The sequence below is a fragment of the Notechis scutatus genome, chromosome 4, assembly GCF_049901735.1.
Source record: "Notechis scutatus isolate UNSWTSFEM ecotype Mainland chromosome 4, rNotScu1.2, whole genome shotgun sequence".
NCBI lineage: Eukaryota > Metazoa > Chordata > Lepidosauria > Squamata > Elapidae > Notechis > Notechis scutatus.
The window spans coordinates 165,332,170-165,354,669 of record NC_142012.1 but is presented as its reverse complement, the minus strand read 5'-3'; the positions used below and the strand labels follow the sequence as shown (position 1 = coordinate 165,354,669).

Sequence of the window (22,500 nt, the reverse complement as noted above, 5' to 3'; positions counted from 1 at the left end):
AGAACTCACCGTCTCTTGGTCATTGGCTCAAAGTCACCCAGCTGGCTTTCATATCTAAGGCAGGACTAGAACTCACCGTCTCCTGGTGATTGGCTCAAAGTCACCCAACTGGCTTTCATGCCTAAGGCGGGACTAGAACTCACCGTCTCCTGGTGATTGGCTCAAAGTGACCCAGCTGGCTTTCATGCCTAAGGCGGGACTAAAACTCACCGTCTCCTGGTATTTTGCCCCAAGACACCCAACCGGCTTTCATGCCTTGAACTCAGAAGGTCGCGAAAGGGGATTATGCGATGCCGGGACCAAAATTTATGTCGCTAAGCGAGACGCCGGTTAAGTGAATTTTGCCCCACCCTTCTTGACCCAGTTGTTAAGCGAATCACTGCATTTGTTAAGTTAGTAAGGCGGTCGTTAAAGTGAATCTGGCTGCCCCCATTGAACTCGGCTTGTTTAGAAGGTCACAAAAGAAGATCATGTGACCCTGCGATCGTCATAAATACGAGCCAGAATCCAAGCATCAGAATTTTCATCCCGTCACCGTGGGGAATGCTGTGATGGTCATTAAGTGTGACAAATGCTCCTAAGTCAATTTACCTGTAGGTGCAGGCTGTGTGTCGGCCTTTTGATTCTGGTCTGAAGGGATCATTGCAGGAGCCTTGGCAAAACCTGAAGGTTGCTCTGCCCTGTGTCTAATCGATTAATATTTATTAATAATATTAATAAGCAGCCAGGAGCCTCCACTCAATGAATCTTACCAAAAGGAGGGTGCAAAATATATTTTACTTCCTTGTTTGATTTTTTTTTCTTTCTCCCCCTGCTGGGCCAGCTTTTCTTTTTTGGTGATCCGATGAGATTTATTTCTGTTTGTCTTCCTGTCCACCAGCTGGAAAGGCAGTCAGGGGATGATTTAATAATCCTTCATTGCTTGGGGCGGCAATATCTCCTTACTCGGAGTTGGAGATGCAGCGGGATGCATCCCCTCGATGGAAGAACCAGGGTTGGTTGACGCGGTTCAGAGGCAAGGAGAACTCTCGCCCTGGAGTTAAAAATTGTTCCGACCCGGCCTTCGCGGAAGCAAGAAAGGGACTCCCCGCAAAGAAACCTCCCCCTTTTTATTTACACCTTGGGAATTAACGGCCTTCACTGACAGAAAGTCCAAGCAAGAGTCCTGCAAGGAGCTAAGTGAAGTAATAGTCCTTGTTCTGTCTCACCTGTGGCCACAAGGTGAGAGTCCAAATGTCCAAAGGAAAAAACACGAACAGACAATATCAGGAACAACAGAGTTAACTTTCCCCTGGCTGAATTCGTCGTTGGCAGTTTTCCCAGAAACTGTCTGCAAATCCAGATAACGAACAACACTATAAATCAGAGCCGAATGGCAAACAGAAAACTTTTTCCAAACTGCGAACGTAAATAACAAAGTTTGACCCGAACGGGATTCCAAGCTAACACGCCTCCTTATATTCCTTGAAGGGGCGTGTCAGTCTCTCTACTCAGTCCCTGATTTGACGTTTCCTTTCAATTTGTGCTTGACGTCTCAGCCTCACGTCTAGTCCTTACATCAACCCAACATTCATCGGCTTGATCATCACCCAAGGACTCCGGCACGTTCTGTCGATCATCTGCTGACACCTGAGGCATAATTGACGAGGAAGGTTCTGGAGAGGATGGTGATTCAACACTTCCTCATCCTCCTGGCTCACGTCTGCATCTCCCATTAAAGCAGGCTCAAATCCCAATGCCAAACCCTCCTCATCACTCGAACCTGTGCCTTCTGACACATCAGACTCAAAGCGCACAGCAGGCTCAAACCTCCCAGTCACAACAAGTCCTTATCCGCTCATTAAGATAAATGTAAGGTAAGTTTCTAGCCCAGCCTGGAAGCCGCAAATTAAGTCAGAAAAATAAGAGAAACTTCAGTTCTGGCACAGCAGTCTTTGTCGCACAAAACACACAAGGAATAAACTTTCCAACAACGCAAACAGTTGTCTGCGACAACCAAACCATTCCTCTTTCCTCTTATTTATTCCCCAGCCAGGGAGGGACCAGTCAGTTTTGCTTCCTGAGCTGGCTCATTGTCCTCTGTTGTTCACCTCTCCTGACAGCTCTGCGCATGCACGCAACTGGAACAGGCTCCAGCTGCTCCTCCTCCTCACCCATCCCTGACTGCCTGTCCACTGGCTGGGAAATGCTGAACGGCTCTGGCTCTATATTCTGTGTCCGACATTGAGCATCCCTCAGAGCCTTCCCCAGGCTCCAGAACTAGCCCCAGTTCTTCCCCAACCTCCTCGTCAACCAAGAATTCACGGCGTTGTAGACCAAGTGGAACTCGATAGTAATGATTTTTCTCAATTACTTAAACTCGGTTTCAGTGAGAATGAGGTGGCTCAGCCGGTAACTGCTGTTCTTTTTTGTTTATCACAAATACATTTATCATGTTATCTTCTGTTACAGTTCTCAATTTTAATATAAGGTGATAAAGGGCACTGAAGCCATCAAAATGCAATCATCGGTTGAGTCTTCATATAAAAGTTAAGGAACCATGCTGTCCTCTGTTTTCTTTTCCACCAGTAATCCTTAATGGAGCAAAAGGCCCAGCATGTGCACAAACATAAAAAGACATGGAGAAGTAAAACAGACAACTTGGAATAGTGTTTCAATCAGAATAGAGCTGGAAGGGACCTTGGAGGTCATCTAGTCCAACCCCCTGCTCAAGCAGGAGACCCTGTACAATTTCAGACAAGTGACCATACAGTCTCTTCTTAAAAACCTCCAGTGATGGAGCACACACAACTTCTGGAGTTAAGCTTTTCCACCTTGAATGGACCTCACTGTCCGGAAATTTCTGCTCAATTCTTAGGGTTGCTTCGTTTCCATTTGTTGCTTCTTGTCCTGCCTTCAGGTGCTTTGGATAATAATTTGACACCCTCCCTCCTCTTTGTGGCAGCCCCTCAAATAGTGGAATAGTGTTATGTCCCCCTGGTTTTTCTCTTCTCTGGACTGTCCAAACCCAACTTCAAACCCAGCGCTTCTTCCTATGTTTTAATCTCCAGGCCTTTCATCCTCTTAGTTGCTCTTCCTTGCACTTTTTCCAAAGTCTCCACAATTTTTTTGTAGTGTGGTGACCAAAACTGGATGCAAGGATTCCAGGTGAGGCCTTACTGAGTCTTTCTAAAGCAGTACTAATCCTTCACCTGATTTTGAAACTATGCCCCTGTTTGTACCACCTAGCATTGTATTTGCTTTTTTTGGCCACTGCCATACACGGCTGGCTCATATTTAAGTGGTCATCCACTAGGACTCCAAGCTCCCTCTCACAGTTACTGTTTTGGAGCCAGGTTTCACCTCATCTGTATTTGTAACTTTGGTTTTCTTCTCCGTCCAGGTGTAAAACTTTGCTTTTCTCCACCTTCAATTTCATTTTGTTGGATAGAAGGCCCATTGTTCCAAGTCTGTCAAGATCTTTTGGGATCCTGGGCTTGTCTTCCCAGGGTATAGGCTGTTCCTGCCTCAGGAATTCTGGGAATTGAAGTCCACTCGTCTTAAAATTGCCAGAAACTTTGTTCTAAATGACCATTTCACCCCTGAAAACGGCAGCGAACTTGTGAATTGGGCACCCTGGGTCCTCTTGGCAGCCATCTTTGTTTGCTTGTTTGCTTTGTGAGAAGGCCCACAACAAACCGGCTGTCTAATTTCCAGATGGGCTCAGGGGTCTCTAAAATGTTGGGGACCTTATAGCATAATATGAGCTATAAAGGCACATCCTTCTTTGCCATCTGTCTTTAGAGCGCCTAATGCAGCTGGAAGCCTGAGCAGGTTCATATGACCAATTTTGTGGGATCTCACGCAGAGGGAAGTCCAAAATGGGGAACAACGCTGCCACCCAGTGGTGGCTCCATTGCATAGCATCAGCTTTAAGAACAACTTCTTCTTCTTCTTCTTCTTCTTCTTCTTCTTCTTCTTCTTCTTCTTCTTCTTCTTATTATTATTATTATTATTATTATTATTATTGTTTTTCTTATTATTCTAATTCTGATTCTATTCTCCTTCTCCTCCTCCTTCTTCTCTTCTTCTCCTCCTTCTTTCTTCTTTAAATTCTTCTTCTTCTTCTTCTTCTTCTTCTTCTTCTTCTTCTTCTTCTTCTTCTTCTTCTTCTTCTTCTTCTTCTTCTTCTTCTTCTTCCTCCTCCTCCTCCTCCTCCTCCTCCTCCTCCTCTTCATCTTTTTCTTCCTCCTCTTTCTCTTCTTCTATATATATATATATATATATATATATATATAATTATAGAATAGATAGAAGATAGAATACTTTATTGGCCAAGTGTGATTGGACACACAAGGAATTGTACTGGTGAATATGCTCTCAGTATACATAAAAGATCAGGAATCTTGACGAATGTATCTTTTCTTTTGTGTATATTATTATTACGTTTTATATATTATTATATTTTTTATTTATTTATACATCTCGAGCAATTTCCACCAAACTTGGTACACAGATGGCTTACCCTCTGGAAACAAATACTGTGGGAGTAAGATAACCCTAACACCCCTGGTGGGGGTGGGATTGCCTTAAAATGGCTTCTGCCATGGTAACAGCTTCGCAGGGCTCCCTCTTGTGGAGTAATACAGGAATCGCGATGCTGCGCGAAAGACAGGACAACAGCGTGAGTCCTGACTACAGGGTTTTCCTGTCTAATACAGGATTGGGATAAATAAATACCTGGGCAATGCTGGGTTATCGACTAGTTTTACATATAACAGAGAATGTCCCTGGCGATTCTCAGTCAGCCAGGTCAATGGTTGTCCCAAAGATGCTTTTTCAGGAGGCAACTGGACTTTCTTGTTTTTCTTTGAAGACGTTTCGCTTCTCTTCTAAGAAGGTTCTTCTGCTCTGGCTTCCATTCCCCACCATCCAATCAGAGCTCATCTTACCCGCCATCGAGCCCAACACGTCTGCGGTTAAGCGATTGCGTTTTGCCACGTTTCCGACCTTTCTTGCGTCTGTTGTTAAAGGGAATTGTTGCGGTGGATAAGTCAGCGAACTCGTGGTTAAGCGAATCTGGCTTTTCCCCCTCCCCTTGACTTCGCTCGTCAAGAAGGTCGCAAAAGGGGATCCCATGATCTTGGGACACTGCGACTGTCCTAAATAGGAACCAGTGGCTGGGCGAATTTTGATCCCATGATTATAGGGTCCATAGGTTCCCTTTTTAAACACTGTGTTCCCAGCTGCAGCTAATGAAGAAAATCAGGGCCCTTTCCTCCCCCGTAAGCCATGCCACCCACATTGCTCTCTTCTCCATTCCTCCCTGCATGCACTAGGATGAAGCGGGGGTTGGCCTGGGTCTTCCTCTGAACTCCCTCTCCCTTGTTCTCCCTCTCCCCTGCTCTGCCCGGCCGGACTTTGCCCTTCCCCAGTTTCCTCCACAGCCAACGGAATCACACTCCTGCTCCCTGTCAGCTGTTCAGATTCAGACTCCGACAGGGGCATGACAGATTTTCCCAAAGTGGTGCGAACCGGCTGAATCCCACCACTGATTGTAAGTCAAGGAGTACCTAAATACGTGACTGTCCTTCCCTCTTCCTCTCTTACCTTTTCACCTGGCCTTCCTCCCTGCCTCTCACCCCATCTTCGCTTTTTCCTTGTCTTGCTCCAGACTGGTGGAAGAATTTATGCTGCTGGCCAACATGGTGGTGGCCCATCGGATTTACCGCTCCTTTCCCACCCAAGCCCTCCTGCGCCGGCATCCCCCACCGCAGAGCAAGATGCTCCACGACCTCATGGCCTTTTGCAACCAGATGGGCCTGGAGATCGACTGCAGCAGTGCCGGCGCCTTGCACGTGAGTAAACGGCAGGAGCCAGAGGGGGAGAAAAGCTTCTGGTTCCAAGGAGGCGCCTCAGATGGGCTCCTGCTGCATGGAGCCAAGGTCTGGAAGACTTTTTCCCCCCACGGAATCGGCTCTGTAAGGAAAGGGAGGGAGGAACCATGGGGTCCTCGATGCTCTCTGCGGTTGGTGGTTTTCTTGAAGATGGTTTCACGGCTCAGCTAGGTCAGGGCTGGAATGAAGTTGGTTTTGCAAGGAGAAAGAGGAGGAAGGCGGGGGGAGGAGGGTGGCGATTGTGCCTCCTTGGTGACTCCCTGAGCTTAGTCGTTTCCTTGCGCGAAAATCTATTTGAGCAAAATGTATATTGTTTACTTTTAGTGTTCATTTCTTGCCAAGCGACGTTTGCTCCGCTTCTAGTTCCCGTGTTTCTGTTCCTCTCTCCTTCTCCCAGAAAAGCCTGAATGAAACTTTTGGGAATGACCAATACAGCGACGCAAGGAAGGAGGTGCTGACCAACATGTTCTCTCGTCCCATGCAGGTAGGGAAGAGGGGGGGCCACCCCAAATCACCCCTCCCTGCCCAGTTGGGGTATTGCAGCGCAGGCTGTGGAGGCTGCCTCTAAAGCAGGGGCGGGCTTCAAAAACGGCATAGCAACTAGTTGTCTGCCTGGTTGCTGGGTGGGGGTATGGCCATGGTGGGCGTGGCCTAGTTGGCCTCCTGCACCACGATGAGGGGGGGTGTTTTCTCCCTCCCTGGGCTCCAGAGGCTTCATTCGAGCCTCCAGGAGGGCAAAAACGGCCTCCCCGGGCTCCGGAGACGCTCTGGAAGCCGGAAACAGGCCCATTTCCGGCCTTCCCGAACTTCCGGGAAATGGGCCCGTTTTTCACCTTCCCCAAACCTTCACATGGGATCCCAAACGAGCCGCGTGAAGACTTCTGGGAGGGGTGGGTGGGACCAGCCGGTCGTTGTAACTCCCGGTTCACTGCACCAGGTTGTAAAATTAACATCTGGTTCACCCGAACCGGTGCGCAAAGAGCAACTGTTCTAAAGACCACTCAGAGGTATGGTTGGTGCAGAACCCAGTAGCCCCGAGTTAACTGGAAGGAGAGTGATATTGTTTAACAAATTTAAATTTATTTTATTGATTAAATTTAAATTTTATGGATTAAATTTGAATGTTATTATACTAATTAAATTTGAATGTATTTTATTTTATTGATTAAATTTGAATTTATTTTATTTATGTACATTTGAATTTATTTTATTTTATTTATATACATTTGAATTTATTTTATTTTATTTTATTGATTAAGTTTGAATCTATTTTATCTTATTCATTGAATTTAAATTTATTTTATTTATTAAATTTAAATTTATTTATTAAAATTTTCAATGTATTTTATTTATTGAATTTAAGTTTATTTTGTTAAATTTACATTTGATTAATTAAATTTGAATTTTATTTATTGATTGATTAAATTTGAATTTTATTTATTTATTGATTAAATTTGAATTTTATTTATTGATTGATTAAATTTGAATTTTATTGTATTAATTAAATTTGAATTCATTTTATTTTATTGATTAAATTTGAATTTATTTTATTTATATACATTTGAATTTATTTTATTTTATTTATATACATTTGAATTTATTTTATTTTATTTATTAAGTTTGAATCTATCTTATCTTATTCATTGAATTTAAATTTAAATTTAAAATTTAAATGTATTTCATTTATTGAATTTAAATTTATTTTGTTAAATTTACGTTTGATTAATTAAATTTGAATTTTATTTATTGATTGATTAAATTTGAATTTTATTGTATTAATTAAATTTGAATGTATTTTATTTTATTGATTAAATTTGAATTTATTTTATTTACATACATTTGAATTTATTTTATTTTATTTATTAAATTTGAATCTATTTTATCTTATTCATTGAATTTAAATTTATTTTATTTATTAAATTTAAATTTATTTATTAACATTTAAATGTATTTTATTTATTGAATTTAAGTTTATTTTGTTAAATTTACGTTTGATTAATTAAATTTGAATTTTTTTATTGATTGATTAAATTTGAATTTTATTGTATTAATTAAATTTGAATTCATTTTATTTTTTTTGATTAAATTTGAATTTATTTTATCTATGTACATTTGAATTTGTTTTATATCTATTAAGTTTGAATCTTATTTTATTCATTGAATTTAAATTTATTTTAGTTTATTTATTAAATTTAAATTTATTTTTATTTATTAAATTTGTTTGCCACCCATTTCACCCCAAGGGGGCCTAGGCTAATAGAGTTCTGGTTTATACCTTATTTTAAGTTATAAAGCGGAAGGTGTCCAACCTTGGTAACTTTAAGACAGTGGTGGGCTGCTGTTGGTTCAGACCGGCTCACCCGTACTGGTAGTTATGACCACCGGCTGGCCCTGCCCACCCCACCCCGGTGTTATCCCGTTCCATATATCTGGCTCACTCTCCCCACCCACGCAGCCCAGCGGCCTTCCGTGCCTTGCCCTCTCTCCTCACCGCAGCTGCCGCGCGCGGGAAATCTTGTTTTTGCAGCTGCATGCAAGCGAAGGAGGGCGCACGCTCACGCTCACATTTTCTCCGAACTGGTTGTTACAGTATGTGCAGCCCACCTCTGCTTTAATACCCGTGGACTTCAACTCTCAGAATTCCCCAGACGGCTATGCCGACATCCAGATCTCTTCCACGTTTCCGGGGATGGAGAGAGACCTCCGAGTATCTCTTCGCCACCTACCTTGCTAAAACTTGGCAGCTTTTTTCACCGTCAGCCATGCCAGAAACGCATCCATCTTCTTTCCCAACCTCATTGTTGGTCCCTCCTCTTTTGCAGATGGCGGTCTATTTCTGCACTGGCGTGCTGAAGGACGAGAACCTCTTCCGACACTACGCCCTCAATGTGCCTCTCTACACCCACTTCACGTCGCCTATCCGCCGGTTTCCAGACATCGTGGTGCACCGGCTGCTCACGGCTTCACTGGGTGAGTTTCTTAGGATGATAGGCGGGCTGGCTGGCTGATTACCTCTAGGAAAGGATAAGGCAGCTTTAAGATCCGTGGACTTCAACTCCCAGAATTCCCCAGCCAGCATGGGGAAGACCATAAAGATCCTGATAGTATCACTGGATAGATTACTAGATTCCAGCCAGCCATGCAACTGTGAGCAGGCTGGGGAAAGTCATTCATTCATTTGTTCGTTCGTTCGTTCGTTCGTTCACTCATTCACTCCATCCATCTATGCATCCATCCATATATCCATCCCATCTTTATTATTTTTACAAATAATTCCAGGTGGCGAACATATCCAACACGGCTTCTTCCTTCTCTTTTCCCACACAACAACCGTATGAGGTGGGTTGGGCTGAGAGAGAGAAAGAGAGAAAGAGACTGGCCCAAAGTCACCCAGCTAGCTTTTCTGCCTAATATGAAACTAGAACTCCCATATCTAGTTCTAAGGTAGAACTAGCACTCACTCTCTCCTGGTGACTGGCCCAAAGTCACCCAGCTAGCTTTTCTGCCTAATATGGGACTAGAACTCCCAATCTCCTGGTGATTAGCCAAAAGTCACCCAGCTGGCATTCATGCCTAAGGTAGAACTAGAACTCACTCTCTCCTGGTGACTGGCCAAAAGTCAGCCAGCTAATTTCCCTGCCTAATATGAAACTAGAACTCCCATATCTAGTTCTAAGGTAGAACTAGAACTCACTCTCTCCTGGTGACTGGCCCAAAATCACCCAGCTAACTTTCCTGCCTAATATGGGACTAGAACTCCCAATCTCTGAGTGATTGGCCAAAAGTCACCCAGCCGACTTTCATGCCTAAGGTAGAACTAGCACTCACTCTCTCCTGGTGACTGTCCAAAAGTCACCCAGCTAGCGTTCCTGCCTAATATGAAACTAGAACTCCCATATCTAGTTCTAAGGTAGAACTAGCACTCACTCTCTCCTGGTGACTGGCCCAAAATCACCCAGCTAACTTTCCTGCCTAATATGGGACTAGAACTCCCAATCTCTGGGTGATTGGCCAAAAGTCACCCAGCCGGCTTTCATGCCTGAGGTAGAACTAGAACTCACTCTCTCCTGGTGACTGGCCAAAAGTCACCCAGCTAACTTTCCTGCCTAATATGGGACTAGAATTCCCATATCTAGTTCTAAGGTAGAACTAGAACTCACTCTCTCCTGGTGACTGGCCCAAAATCACCCAGCTAGCTTTCCTGCCTAATATGGGACTAGAACTCCCAATCTCTGAGTGATTGCCCAAAAGTCACCCAGCCGGCTTTCATGCCTAATGTAGAACTAGAACTCACTCTCTCCTGGTGACTGGCCCAAAATCACCCAGCTAGCTTTCCTGCCTAATATGGGACTAGAACTCCCAATCTCTGAGTGATTGCCCAAAAGTCACCCAGCCGGCTTTCATGTCTAAGGTAGAACTAGAACTCACTCTCCTGGTGACTGGCCCAAAATCACCCAGCTAGCTTTCCTGCCTAATATGGGACTAGAACTCCCATATCTAGTTCTAAGGTAGAACTAGAATTCACTCTCTCCTGGTGACTGGCCCAAAATCACCCAGCTAGCTTTCCTGCCTAATATGGGACTAGAACTCCCAATCTCTGGGTGATTGGCCAAAAGTCACCCAGCCGGCTTTCATGCCTAATGTAGAACTAGAACTCACTCTCTCCTGGTGACTGGCTCAAAATCACCCAGCTAACTTTCCTGCCTAATATGGGACTAGAACTCCCAATCTCTGAGTGATTGCCCAAAAGTCACCCAGCCGGCTTTCATGTCTAAGGTAGAACTAGAACTCACTCTCCTGGTGACTGGCCCAAAATCACCCAGCTAGCTTTCCTGCCTAATATGGGACTAGAACTCCCATATCTAGTTCTAAGGTAGAACTAGAATTCACTCTCTCCTGGTGACTGGCCCAAAATCACCCAGCTAGCTTTCCTGCCTAATATGGGACTAGAACTCCCAATCTCTGGGTGATTGGCCAAAAGTCACCCAGCCGGCTTTCATGCCTAATGTAGAACTAGAACTCACTCTCTCCTGGTGACTGGCCCAAAATCACCCAGCTAACTTTCCTGCCTAATATGGGACTAGAATTCCCATATCTAGTTCTAAGGTAGAACTAGAACTCACTCTCTCCTGGTGACTGGCCCAAAATCACCCAGCTAGCTTTCCTGCCTAATATGGGACTAGAACTCCCAATCTCTGAGTGATTGGCCAAAAGTCACCCAGCCGACTTTCATGCCTAAGGTAGAACTAGCACTCACTCTCTCCTGGTGACTGTCCAAAAGTCACCCAGCTAGCGTTCCTGCCTAATATGAAACTAGAACTCCCATATCTAGTTCTAAGGTAGAACTAGCACTCACTCTCTCCTGGTGACTGGCCCAAAATCACCCAGCTAACTTTCCTGCCTAATATGGGACTAGAACTCCCAATCTCTGGGTGATTGGCCAAAAGTCACCCAGCCGGCTTTCATGCCTGAGGTAGAACTAGAACTCACTCTCTCCTGGTGACTGGCCAAAAGTCACCCAGCTAACTTTCCTGCCTAATATGGGACTAGAATTCCCATATCTAGTTCTAAGGTAGAACTAGAACTCACTCTCTCCTGGTGACTGGCCCAAAATCACCCAGCTAGCTTTCCTGCCTAATATGGGACTAGAACTCCCATATCTAGTTCTAAGGTAGAACTAGAATTCACTCTCTCCTGGTGACTGGCCCAAAATCACCCAGCTAGCTTTCCTGCCTAATATGGGACTAGAACTCCCAATCTCTGGGTGATTGGCCAAAAGTCACCCAGCCGGCTTTCATGCCTAATGTAGAACTAGAACTCACTCTCTCCTGGTGACTGGCTCAAAATCACCCAGCTAACTTTCCTGCCTAATATGGGACTAGAACTCCCAATCTCTGAGTGATTGCCCAAAAGTCACCCAGCCGGCTTTCATGTCTAAGGTAGAACTAGAACTCACTCTCCTGGTGACTGGCCCAAAATCACCCAGCTAGCTTTCCTGCCTAATATGGGACTAGAACTCCCATATCTAGTTCTAAGGTAGAACTAGAATTCACTCTCTCCTGGTGACTGGCCCAAAATCACCCAGCTAGCTTTCCTGCCTAATATGGGACTAGAACTCCCAATCTCTGGGTGATTGGCCAAAAGTCACCCAGCCGGCTTTCATGCCTAATGTAGAACTAGAACTCACTCTCTCCTGGTGACTGGCTCAAAATCACCCAGCTAACTTTCCTGCCTAATATGGGACTAGAACTCCCAATCTCTGAGTGATTGCCCAAAAGTCACCCAGCCGGCTTTCATGTCTAAGGTAGAACTAGAACTCACTCTCCTGGTGACTGGCCCAAAATCACCCAGCTAGCTTTCCTGCCTAATATGGGACTAGAACTCCCATATCTAGTTCTAAGGTAGAACTAGAATTCACTCTCTCCTGGTGACTGGCCCAAAATCACCCAGCTAGCTTTCCTGCCTAATATGGGACTAGAACTCCCAATCTCTGGGTGATTGGCCAAAGTCACCCAGCCGGCTTTCATGCCTAATGTAGAACTAGAACTCACTCTCTCCTGGTGACTGGCCCAAAATCACCCAGCTAACTTTCCTGCCTAATATGGGACTAGAATTCCCATATCTAGTTCTAAGGTAGAACTAGAACTCACTCTCCCTGGTGACTGGCCCAAAATCACCCAGCTAGCTTTCCTGCCTAATATGGGACTAGAACTCCCAATCTCTGAGTGATTGCCCAAAAGTCACCCAGCCGGCTTTCATGCCTAATGTAGAACTAGAACTCACTCTCTCCTGGTGACTGGCCCAAAATCACCCAGCTAACTTTCCTGCCTAATATGGGACTAGAATTCCCATATCTAGTTCTAAGGTAGAACTAGAACTCACTCTCTCCTGGTGACTGGCCCAAAATCACCCAGCTAGCTTTCCTGCCTAATATGGGACTAGAACTCCCAATCTCTGAGTGATTGCCCAAAAGTCACCCAGCCGGCTTTCATGTCTAAGGTAGAACTAGAACTCACTCTCCTGGTGACTGGCCCAAAATCACCCAGCTAGCTTTCCTGCCTAATATGGGACTAGAACTCCCATATCTAGTTCTAAGGTAGAACTAGAATTCACTCTCTCCTGGTGACTGGCCCAAAATCACCCAGCTAGCTTTCCTGCCTAATATGGGACTAGAACTCCCAATCTCTGGGTGATTGGCCAAAGTCACCCAGCCGGCTTTCATGCCTAATGTAGAACTAGAACTCACTCTCTCCTGGTGACTGGCTCAAAATCACCCAGCTAACTTTCCTGCCTAATATGGGACTAGAACTCCCAATCTCTGAGTGATTGCCCAAAAGTCACCCAGCCGGCTTTCATGTCTAAGGTAGAACTAGAACTCACTCTCCTGGTGACTGGCCCAAAATCACCCAGCTAGCTTTCCTGCCTAATATGGGACTAGAACTCCCATATCTAGTTCTAAGGTAGAACTAGAATTCACTCTCTCCTGGTGACTGGCCCAAAATCACCCAGCTAGCTTTCCTGCCTAATATGGGACTAGAACTCCCAATCTCTGGGTGATTGGCCAAAAGTCACCCAGCCGGCTTTCATGCCTAATGTAGAACTAGAACTCACTCTCTCCTGGTGACTGGCCCAAAATCACCCAGCTAACTTTCCTGCCTAATATGGAACTAGAATTCCCATATCTAGTTCTAAGGTAGAACTAGAACTCACTCTCTCCTGGTGACTGGCCCAAAATCACCCAGCTAGCTTTCCTGCCTAATATGGGACTAGAACTCCCAATCTCTGGGTGATTGCCCAAAAGTCACCCAGCCGGCTTTCATGCCTAATGTAGAACTAGAACTCACTCTCTCCTGGTGACTGGCCCAAAATCACCCAGCTAACTTTCCTGCCTAATATTGGACTAGAACTCCCATATCTAGTTCTAAGGTAGAACTAGAATTCACTCTCTCCTGGTGACTGGCCCAAAATCACCCAGCTAGCTTTCCTGCCTAATATGGGACTAGAACTCCCAATCTCAGGGTGATTGGCCCAAAGTCACCCAGCCGTCTTTTGTGCCTGTTCCTTCTTTCCGGACAACCAGACCCCTTCCTTGCATTCTACAAGCTGCAATGATCAGGTAGGGCACGGAAGGATGGGAGGCTCTGCTCAGGACCTACCACCCCACGGAAACAGGGTGGGGGTGTCAGGGGTCTTCCCCAGGCCTCTTCCAACCAGAAGGTGTCTCTTTTTCAAGGGCTGGGTCCTGCCCCACAGATGGAGGAGGCCGAGATACAGAAGCAAGCGGAGCATTGCAACGACCGGAAGATGGCTTCCAAGCGGGTGCAGGAACTGAGCGTCGATCTCTTCTTCGCTGTTTTTGTCAAGGTGGGGGGTTCGAGGCCATTCGGGATCCTGGAGGGGAGGGGACAGGCACAGGGTGGGGGTGGGTGGGCTCTTAAAATCAGCCGGGTGGTGTTGTGTTTGTAGAGCCCCCCCCCCGCCCGTCTGCTGTTTTTTTTCTTTCCTCGATTTGGCAGCCAGTCCTCGACTTATGACCGCAACACAGTCCAACATTTCTGTCGTTGAAGGAGGCATGTGCTCAAATGAGCAGTGCCCCATTTTATGACCTTTCCCAGCCACCGCCGCTAAGCGAATCACTGCGGTTGTTAAGTGAGTCGCACGTTCATGAAGGGAATCTGGCTTTACCCCATTGACTTGGCTTGTCAGAAGGTCGCAAAAGGGCAAATAGGCAGCGATATAAAATCAATCAATAAATAAAAGGGGATCATGTGACCTTACAGATTAACGGGGTTGGGAGGGACCTTGTAGGTCATGTAGTCCAGCTCCCCCCCCAAAGCAGGAGACCCTACATCCGTGATGGTGAACCTATGGCACGTGTGCTACAGGTGGCACACGGAGTCATTTGTGTGGGCACGCGAGTCCCAGGCAAACTTACCTCACTGTGCACGCGCGTGCATAGCAGCTGATTTTTGGCCTGTTTGAGGCCTTTTTCGGCCTCCCAGAGACTCGAGGGAAGCCTCTGCAGCCTTCGGAGGCCGAAAACCAGGTCCATTTTGTCACTTCCTGTATTTCCAGAAATACCGGAAGTGAGGAAATGGGCCCATTTTTCAGCCTACAAAGGCTGCAGAGGCTTCCCTCGAGCCTCTGGGAGGCCGAAAAAGGCCTCAAACGGGCTGAAATTCAGCTGGGAGGCGCAGTGCATGTAAGGGGGCAGCGGGGGGAAGGGGGAATCACCCGTGCATGTGCAGGGGGTTGGGGGTGCCCATGTGCATTGCCTTCTGGCATGCAAGCGCACGTGCAATTTTTGTCACAGCCCAAAAAGATTAGCTACCACTGCCCTACATCTGACAGACGGCAGTCCAATCACTTCTTGAAAGCCATAAGTTCATGCCAGCTGCCAGGCCTCTGAATTTTTGATCATGTGACCATGGGGATGTGGCAGCGGTCATAAGTGTGAATAATGGTCATATAATGGTCACTTTTTCAGTGCTAACTTTGAACCGCCACTAAATGAATGATTGTAAATCGAGGACTATCCAGTGCTGGGATGCAACTAGTTTAACAACCGGGTTCGGTGAGCGCACACTTCTCTTTGCCACGCAAATCAGCTGATCTAAAAAACAGGGGAATATAGGACAGAAAAGATATGGGGAGATGGGTGGAGCCAACTGCTCGGTTGTACCGGTTCACGTCAGTTTGATAGAACCGGTGTGAACCGGTAGAATCTCACCACTAGGATGATCCAAATAGTTTCTCAACTGAGCAACTTTTAAGATGGGTGGATTTCACCTCTGGCTATGCTGTCTGCGAAACGCTGGGAGTCGAAGTCCGCACGAGCTGATTTAGGAATGATGGGAGTCGAAGTCCGCACGTCTTAAAAGTTGCTAAACAGTAAAACACTGATTCTCAAATGGGCCATAGGGGAGATTTTTCTCTTGGGGAAAAAAAAACCCTATGAATTTTTCAATGAAAATATCAATAAAAGGCAGTCCTCCACTTATGACAGTTCATTTGGTGACCGTTCAAAGTTATGATGGCACTTAAAAAAGTGACTTAGAACCCATTTTTCACACGACCATTTCAGCATCCCCATGGTCACGTGATTAAAATTCACACGCTTGGCAACCAACTCATATTTATGTGGTTGCTGTGTCCCGGGGTCACGTGATCCCATTTTGCAACCTCTCTGGTCAGCAAAATTGACGGGGAAACCAGATTCACTTAACAACCATGTTCCCAACTTAACAACTGCAGTGATTCCTTTAACCACAGCGGCAATAAAAATCATAATATGGGGCACACTCTCTTAACAGACGTTTCACCCCAGTGTTGTGGCCCGCCGGTGGCTGACAGAGCTGGCAGCGGAGTCGGACAGTAGTGAGGAGGTTGGGGAGGAACCAGGGACGGTTCTGGAGGCTGAGGAAGGCCCGGATGAGGGCTCTGCATCAGAGGCAGAGATGGGGCCAGGGCAGGTTGGCAGTCGTCAGCTGCCTTTAGGATTGGACAGCAGTGAGGCGGGGGGAAGCTTAGGGAACCGGTTCCCAGCCTGCGCATACGAAAGACTACCAGAAGACCAGAAAAATTGAGAAAGCAGGGTTGACTCAGGAGTAAGGCCATACCTCGGGGATGATTGGCCCCTCCAATAGGACATCAAAGAGGAGCGAACGGGACGTGAGCTTTTGCAGGAAGCAACTAGTTCGTCTGGTCGATTCAAGCTTTGAAAAGTTACTGTCTGACTCTGGGTCAAGTTTGGCCTTGCCCTGCGTCTGGCAATTCGTTCTCTGACTGCATTCCAAGTGCGATAAGGTGGGTGTTTATCAACATTCCTCTGAAAGACAGTTTGTGAAGCCTGGCTGCCTGTGAAATTGTGAATGAATGTAATTCACAGCCGTGGAAATAAAAAGAGGTTTTGCCAGAACTTAAGATTGTGTTTTATGTTTTCTAAGAAAGCCTAGGTCACAACACTTGGCAATATAACTCGAGGACTCACCATAAAAGCGAGGTGCCTCTAGCTGTGACCTAAAGCCTTTGGAGATCTGTTCCTGCTCCTTTCCTTGACTCTTGGGCTTGGATCCAAGCCAAGCCCGCCGATTATTTGTCTTCTTTCCAAGCTTCGCACAAGGGTTTGGCACATTTCGGAAGCTTTGATGGGAACCAGATTCGAATCTCTGGGTGAAAGGAAGGGGCTGCTCTGCTTTGCTCATCCGTCTCTCTTGCTGTGCCACCCCCCAATATTGTGTCTTGCAGGAGTGTGGACCGCTGGAGTCGGAGGCCATGGTGATGGGCGTCCTGAGCGAGGCCTTTGACGTCCTGGTGCTACGATTCGGAGTCCAGAAGCGCATTTATTGCAACGTGAGTCTGTGCAGTTCCGGGGATGGCAGGACGGGTCTGAGAATTACCCAGCCAAACCCGTTTACATTTTTTTAAGTCTTTCAATGCTGGAAAGTCCTTGACTTACAACAATTTATTTATTTAATTAATTTATATTTAATTTATTTAATTTATATATTAATTTTTATTTAATTTATATATTAATTTTTATTTAATTTATATATTTTTATTTAATTTATATATTAATTTTTATTTAATTTATATTTAATTTATATATTAATTTATATTTAATTTATATATTAATTTATATTTAATTTATATATTTATATTTAATTTATATTTAACTTATATATTAATTTATATTTAATTTATATTTAATTTATTTAATTTATATTTAATTTATATTTAATTTATATATTAATTTATATTTAATTTATTTAATTTATATTGCCACCTATTCGCCCATAGAGACTTGAGGCGGCTTACAGAATGTAAAATCATATTTAAAATTTAAAAAAAACAATAAAAACTAACAAAAAGAATCAAATTAATAAAGCACAATAGAACAAAATCTGGGGAAAATAAATAAATATAAATGACCCCCCGCAACTCCTACCCACCCCGCACCGACGACAACAGATCACCCGAGCCATTTGATGGGCTCCATCCCGCTCTGGGTTCCCCAGGCCCGCTGACAGAACCAGATCTTCAGCGCCTTCTGGAAAAGTATTAGAGTGGCGGCCATTTTAATCTCTGAGGGGAATGAGGTTCCAGAGAGAGGGAGCCACCACGGAGGAGGCGCTTCTTGTGGGTCCCACCAGGTGTATCTCCCTCAGGGATGGGACCCGGAACATTCCCCGCCTCCCCGCTCTGACGGGAGGGTAGATGTGACCGGCAAGAAACGTTCCCTCAGATCAACCAGTCCCAAGCCATGAAGGCGCACTTCAAATTGCAAGGTGACTGTTTTATAAACAGCACTGAAAAAAAACAACAACTTACGGCCGTTATTCACACTTACGGCCGTTGCAGTATCCCCATGGTGATGTGATCGGAATTCAAACGCTTTGGCAACCAGCTCCTATTTATGCCGGGGTCACGCGAAGGTCATCCTTTTGCGACCTTTGGACAAACCAAATCCATGGGAATTCCCTTTACAACGCTGTTACTCGCTTAAGAACCGCAGTGAGGGACAGCCTCCTTTGTCGCCTCCTCGTGGTCACGTGATCCAAATTCAGAGGCCTGGCCACTGCCTCATAGTTATGACGGTTGCAGCATTCCCTTTTGCGATGGGGGGAAGCCAGATTCGCTTCATGACCGTGTGACTAATTTAACAAAAACAGTGATTCACTTAACAACTGTGGTGAGAAAGGTCATAAAAAGGGGCAAATGTATCTCACTCAGCAGCAGAAATTTTTTGGGGGGGAGGTTTCCACCTGGTGGAGAAATCTCTCTCTCTCTCTCTTTTTTGGTTTCTAGAGCATGTACAGAGTGCCTGCTGCTGGAAACGTTTTTTATCAGGGAGGAACCGATAAAGAAGGATGCAAGTTGTGTCCTCCTTTATCGGTTTCTCCCTGATAAAAACATTTCCAGCAGCGGGCACTCTGTACATGCTTTAGAAACCAAAACCCTGTCAGGCTGTCAGTCCAGGTAGTCGTGGCTCACAACGGTTCGTTTAGTGACCGTTCAAAAAGCTGACAGTGACACAGCACTGACTGTCAGGATTCCGGCAGTTTCCCCCAATGTAAATCACAAGTCTTGTTAAGGGAGTATTTTGGCCCCATTTTGCAATCTTTCTTGCCCCAGGGACTAAGTGAATCCCCGCAGTTGTTTAAGTGAGGAACATGGTTGTTAAGTGAATCTGTCTTCCCCGTTGACTTTGCTAGTCAGAAGGTTGCAAAAAGGGGATCACGCAACCCCTCCCCCCGGGGACACTGCAACCATCATAAATATGAGTCAATCGCCAAGCATCCGAATTTTGATCACCTGACCACAGGGATGCTGCAATGGTCATAAGTGTGAATAAGGGCCTTAAGTCACTTTTTTTCCAGTGCCGTTGTAACTTTGAGTGGTCGCTAAATGAACCGTTGTAAGCCGAGGACTGTCTGTACAGAGCAGAATGTTGTTTCCCTGTAAGATTCCTTGCACGCAGAAATCGAGCAGGGCAGGAACGGTCACTAAATTAACCGTTGTAAGTTGAGGACTGCCTGTAATTTAACCATCCTTTATCTAATGTTGGAGGTGTCAGGATTCCGGCAATTAAATCCTGAGTCTTGAGCCAAACCTCCAAAACTTAAAAAGGATTTATTGGGAGTTAACATGTCGGCACTGCCTGGGTGTAGCCGACTCTGAGACACATCATTCCTTGTCACCCTTGACCCTGGTTTTCCCCCACCCGCTGGGTGTATCATAATTCATATTCTCCAATGGGACACGTCCATAGCCAAGAGTCATCAATCATGCTCTCCAGTTAGATTTAGCACGGCAGAAACTTCGGTCGCCTAGTTACTCTCTTTGAAAACATTTATGGAATGCAGTTTCGGTTTCCAAGCTGCCGCACTGCTCTTTCAAACCCCTTTCTGTTGGCAACTCTAAAAAGACCATAGAAATATTTTATGAATTGACAGAGACTTACGACCATTTTTCACAGTTAGGACTGTTGCAGCCGCCTCGTGATCATGGGATCAAAATTCAGAGGTTTGGCCACTGCCTCATATTTATGACGGTCGCAATGTCCCCCGGGGGGGGGAGGGAAGGAGGTCACGTGGTCCCCATTTGCGAGCTTCTGACAAGCAAAATCAAGGAGGGAGGCCGGATTTGCTTCACAACTGTTAAGAACTGCAGCGGTTCACTTAACAACGGTGGTGAGAAAGGCCGCAAAACATTGCAAAACTCACTTAACTTTCTCGCCTAGCGGTGAAAATGGGGGGGGGCATGTTTTTCAGTGGTGGCCATAAGCCGAGGACTGCCTGCAATTCCCCAAGGATGAGAACATCTCTGGCAGGGGTCGCCAACCTTTTGGACCTCAGGGACCACCAAACTCATAATTTTAAATCCCGCGGACCAGAGTCCCTGGGAAAATCCCAAAAAAAGTCTGCAGGAAAATTCCCCAGCCCGTTTTCCTACTGATCGGTCATTCTTCATTTGGGATCACAGGATACCATCTCCAGCTCCGTTCTCAGGGGAGAGAGAGAGAGACTTTGGGCTTCATGCAAAGAAAGCAGCAGAAGCCGCAGAAGTCTTTCTTTCTCTCCCCCAAACTCCACCAGAAAGGAGTCTTTGCCGGCGCAGCCTCTTGGGGCAGGAGGCCTTGCAGGGTCCAAAGACTCATTTCTGGCGGAGTTTGGGGGAGAGAAAGAAAGACTTTTGCTGCTTTCCTTGCGCGCAGCCAAAAGCAGAAGAAGAAAGAAGCGGAAAGAAGCAGCCGGGTGGCCAAGTGAGGCACGTGGGACGAGTGGGGCAAGTCCCCCCCTCCGCCCTTTCCCCCCTCCCCTCACTACCTAGTGTTGTTCGCAATGCAAGTGACACAAGCCTTGTGTACCTGCGCCGCCTGGATTAATTGCTTTGGGGGGGACATTTCTCTGCGGACCACCAAAATTTTCTTGCAGACCACCAGTGGTCCCCGGCCCACCGGTTGGTGACCACTGATCTACAGGACCCAAGAGAGCCCGTCCTAAAAAGCGGAGGTCAGGCTGAGCTGAGATTACTCCGTGAACAATGAAACAGATATTTAGAAATCTTCAAAAGAAAAAAGGGAAATAAAGAATTTTGGCTTAACGTCCCATCTTGGCTCCTTCCGGTCTCATGCCCAGTGCTGCCGTCGGATCCTCGAGGACCGGCACACGGCCCGCTGCCTGTCACAGTGGACGAAGCTCCGCCAGATGCCGCCGAGTCCCGTCTCTGACAAGCGGAAATGAAATCCGATGTCTCCCTGCTGGATCATTCGGAGGGCAGAATTGCCTGCTTGGCAGGATCTGCTCTGTTTTAATGACTGCGCCGGGAAGGGATAATGAGCTTGGTCTCTGCAAGGGGCAGATGGAGGCACAGCCGGCACCAGCCCGGCGTCCCCAAACAGCGAGGGAGGGAGGGAGGGAGGGATATAGCAGGGGACATAGCAGGCAGGAGCCAGTAGTGGGATTCTACCAGTTTTCCTATCGGTTCAGTGATCGGACACTTCACGCGCACGCAACTTTCCAAACACCGGCTCAGGCTCTGCCACGCCAATCAGCTGCGAGGATAAAGATGTCAACTCATAAAACATTTCCATGGTCTTTTTAGAGTTGCCAACAAAAAGGGAGGGGGAGGGGAGAAGGGGTTTGAAAGAGCAGTGCGGCAGCTTGGAAACTGAAGGTGCATTCCGTAAATAGATAGTAACTAAATGACTGAAGTTTTTGCTGCACAAATATCACAAATCGTCGCAATCGTTAACCAGCCTGGTTGTTCGGCCCATCTGGCTTCCCCATTGACTTCGCTGGTCAGAAGATGGCCAAAGGGGATCCCATGACCCCAGGGATGCTGCAATTGTCATAGGTACGTGCCAGTTGCCGAGCGTCCAAATTTTCATCACATGATTGTATGGGTGCTGCTGGTCGTAAGTGTGAAAAACGGCCGTGCGTTGTTTTCTTCAGTGCTGTTGTAACTTCGGAAACTTTGAATGGACACTAAATGAATGACTGTAAGTCGAGGACAACCTGTAGTCATTTGGGAGACATTCTTGCTTTCAGTGGTGAAGCCTCCATGTGCCATGGCTGTCTATCTGTGAGGTTAATCTCAAGAAGATGCTTGAAGGAAGAATTTATTGATTAGCGTTTTATCCTTCCTTTTAGTACTTTAGAAGTAACTCAAGACAGAGAACGAACCTCATACGCCTTCCTCCTACTATTCTCCCCACAACAACAACCCTGTGAGGTGGGTTGGTCTGAAAGAGAATGATTGGCCCAAAGTCACCCAAGTAGCTTTCCTGCCTAAAGCAGGACTAGAACTCACCGTCTCCTGGTGACTGGCCCAAAGTCACCCAGCCAGTTTTCATGCCTAAAACAGGATTAGAATTCACCGTCTCCTGATGATTGGACCAAAGTCACTCAGCCAGCTTTCATGCCAAAGGCAGATCTAGAACTCACAGCCACCTGATAATTCATCCAAAGTCACCCGGCCAGCTTTCATGCATAAGGCAGGACTAGAACTTCCAGCTCTCTGGTAATTGGTTCAAAGTCACTCAGCCTGCTTTCACGCATAAGGCAGGACCAGAACTCACAGCCACCTGGTAATTTGTCCAAAGTCACTCAGCCTTCTTTCA

General features: G+C 46.1%; 1 protein-coding gene across 3 annotated transcripts in view; it reads left to right on the top strand.

Annotated features, from left to right (window-relative positions):
- DIS3L2 (DIS3 like 3'-5' exoribonuclease 2) overlaps nucleotides 1–22,500 on the top strand; it is a 241,485-nt gene that overhangs the window by 210,962 nt on the left and 8,023 nt on the right. For all 3 annotated transcript variants that reach the window (XM_087965561.1, XM_087965559.1, XM_087965560.1), the window contains 5 exons: nucleotides 5,654–5,837; nucleotides 6,274–6,360; nucleotides 8,699–8,846; nucleotides 14,110–14,240; nucleotides 17,124–17,228. In XM_087965561.1, coding sequence (XP_087821687.1) covers nucleotides 5,654–5,837; nucleotides 6,274–6,360; nucleotides 8,699–8,846; nucleotides 14,110–14,240; nucleotides 17,124–17,228 — 655 coding nt within the window. The remainder of the gene's footprint in view (nucleotides 1–5,653; nucleotides 5,838–6,273; nucleotides 6,361–8,698; nucleotides 8,847–14,109; nucleotides 14,241–17,123; nucleotides 17,229–22,500) is intronic.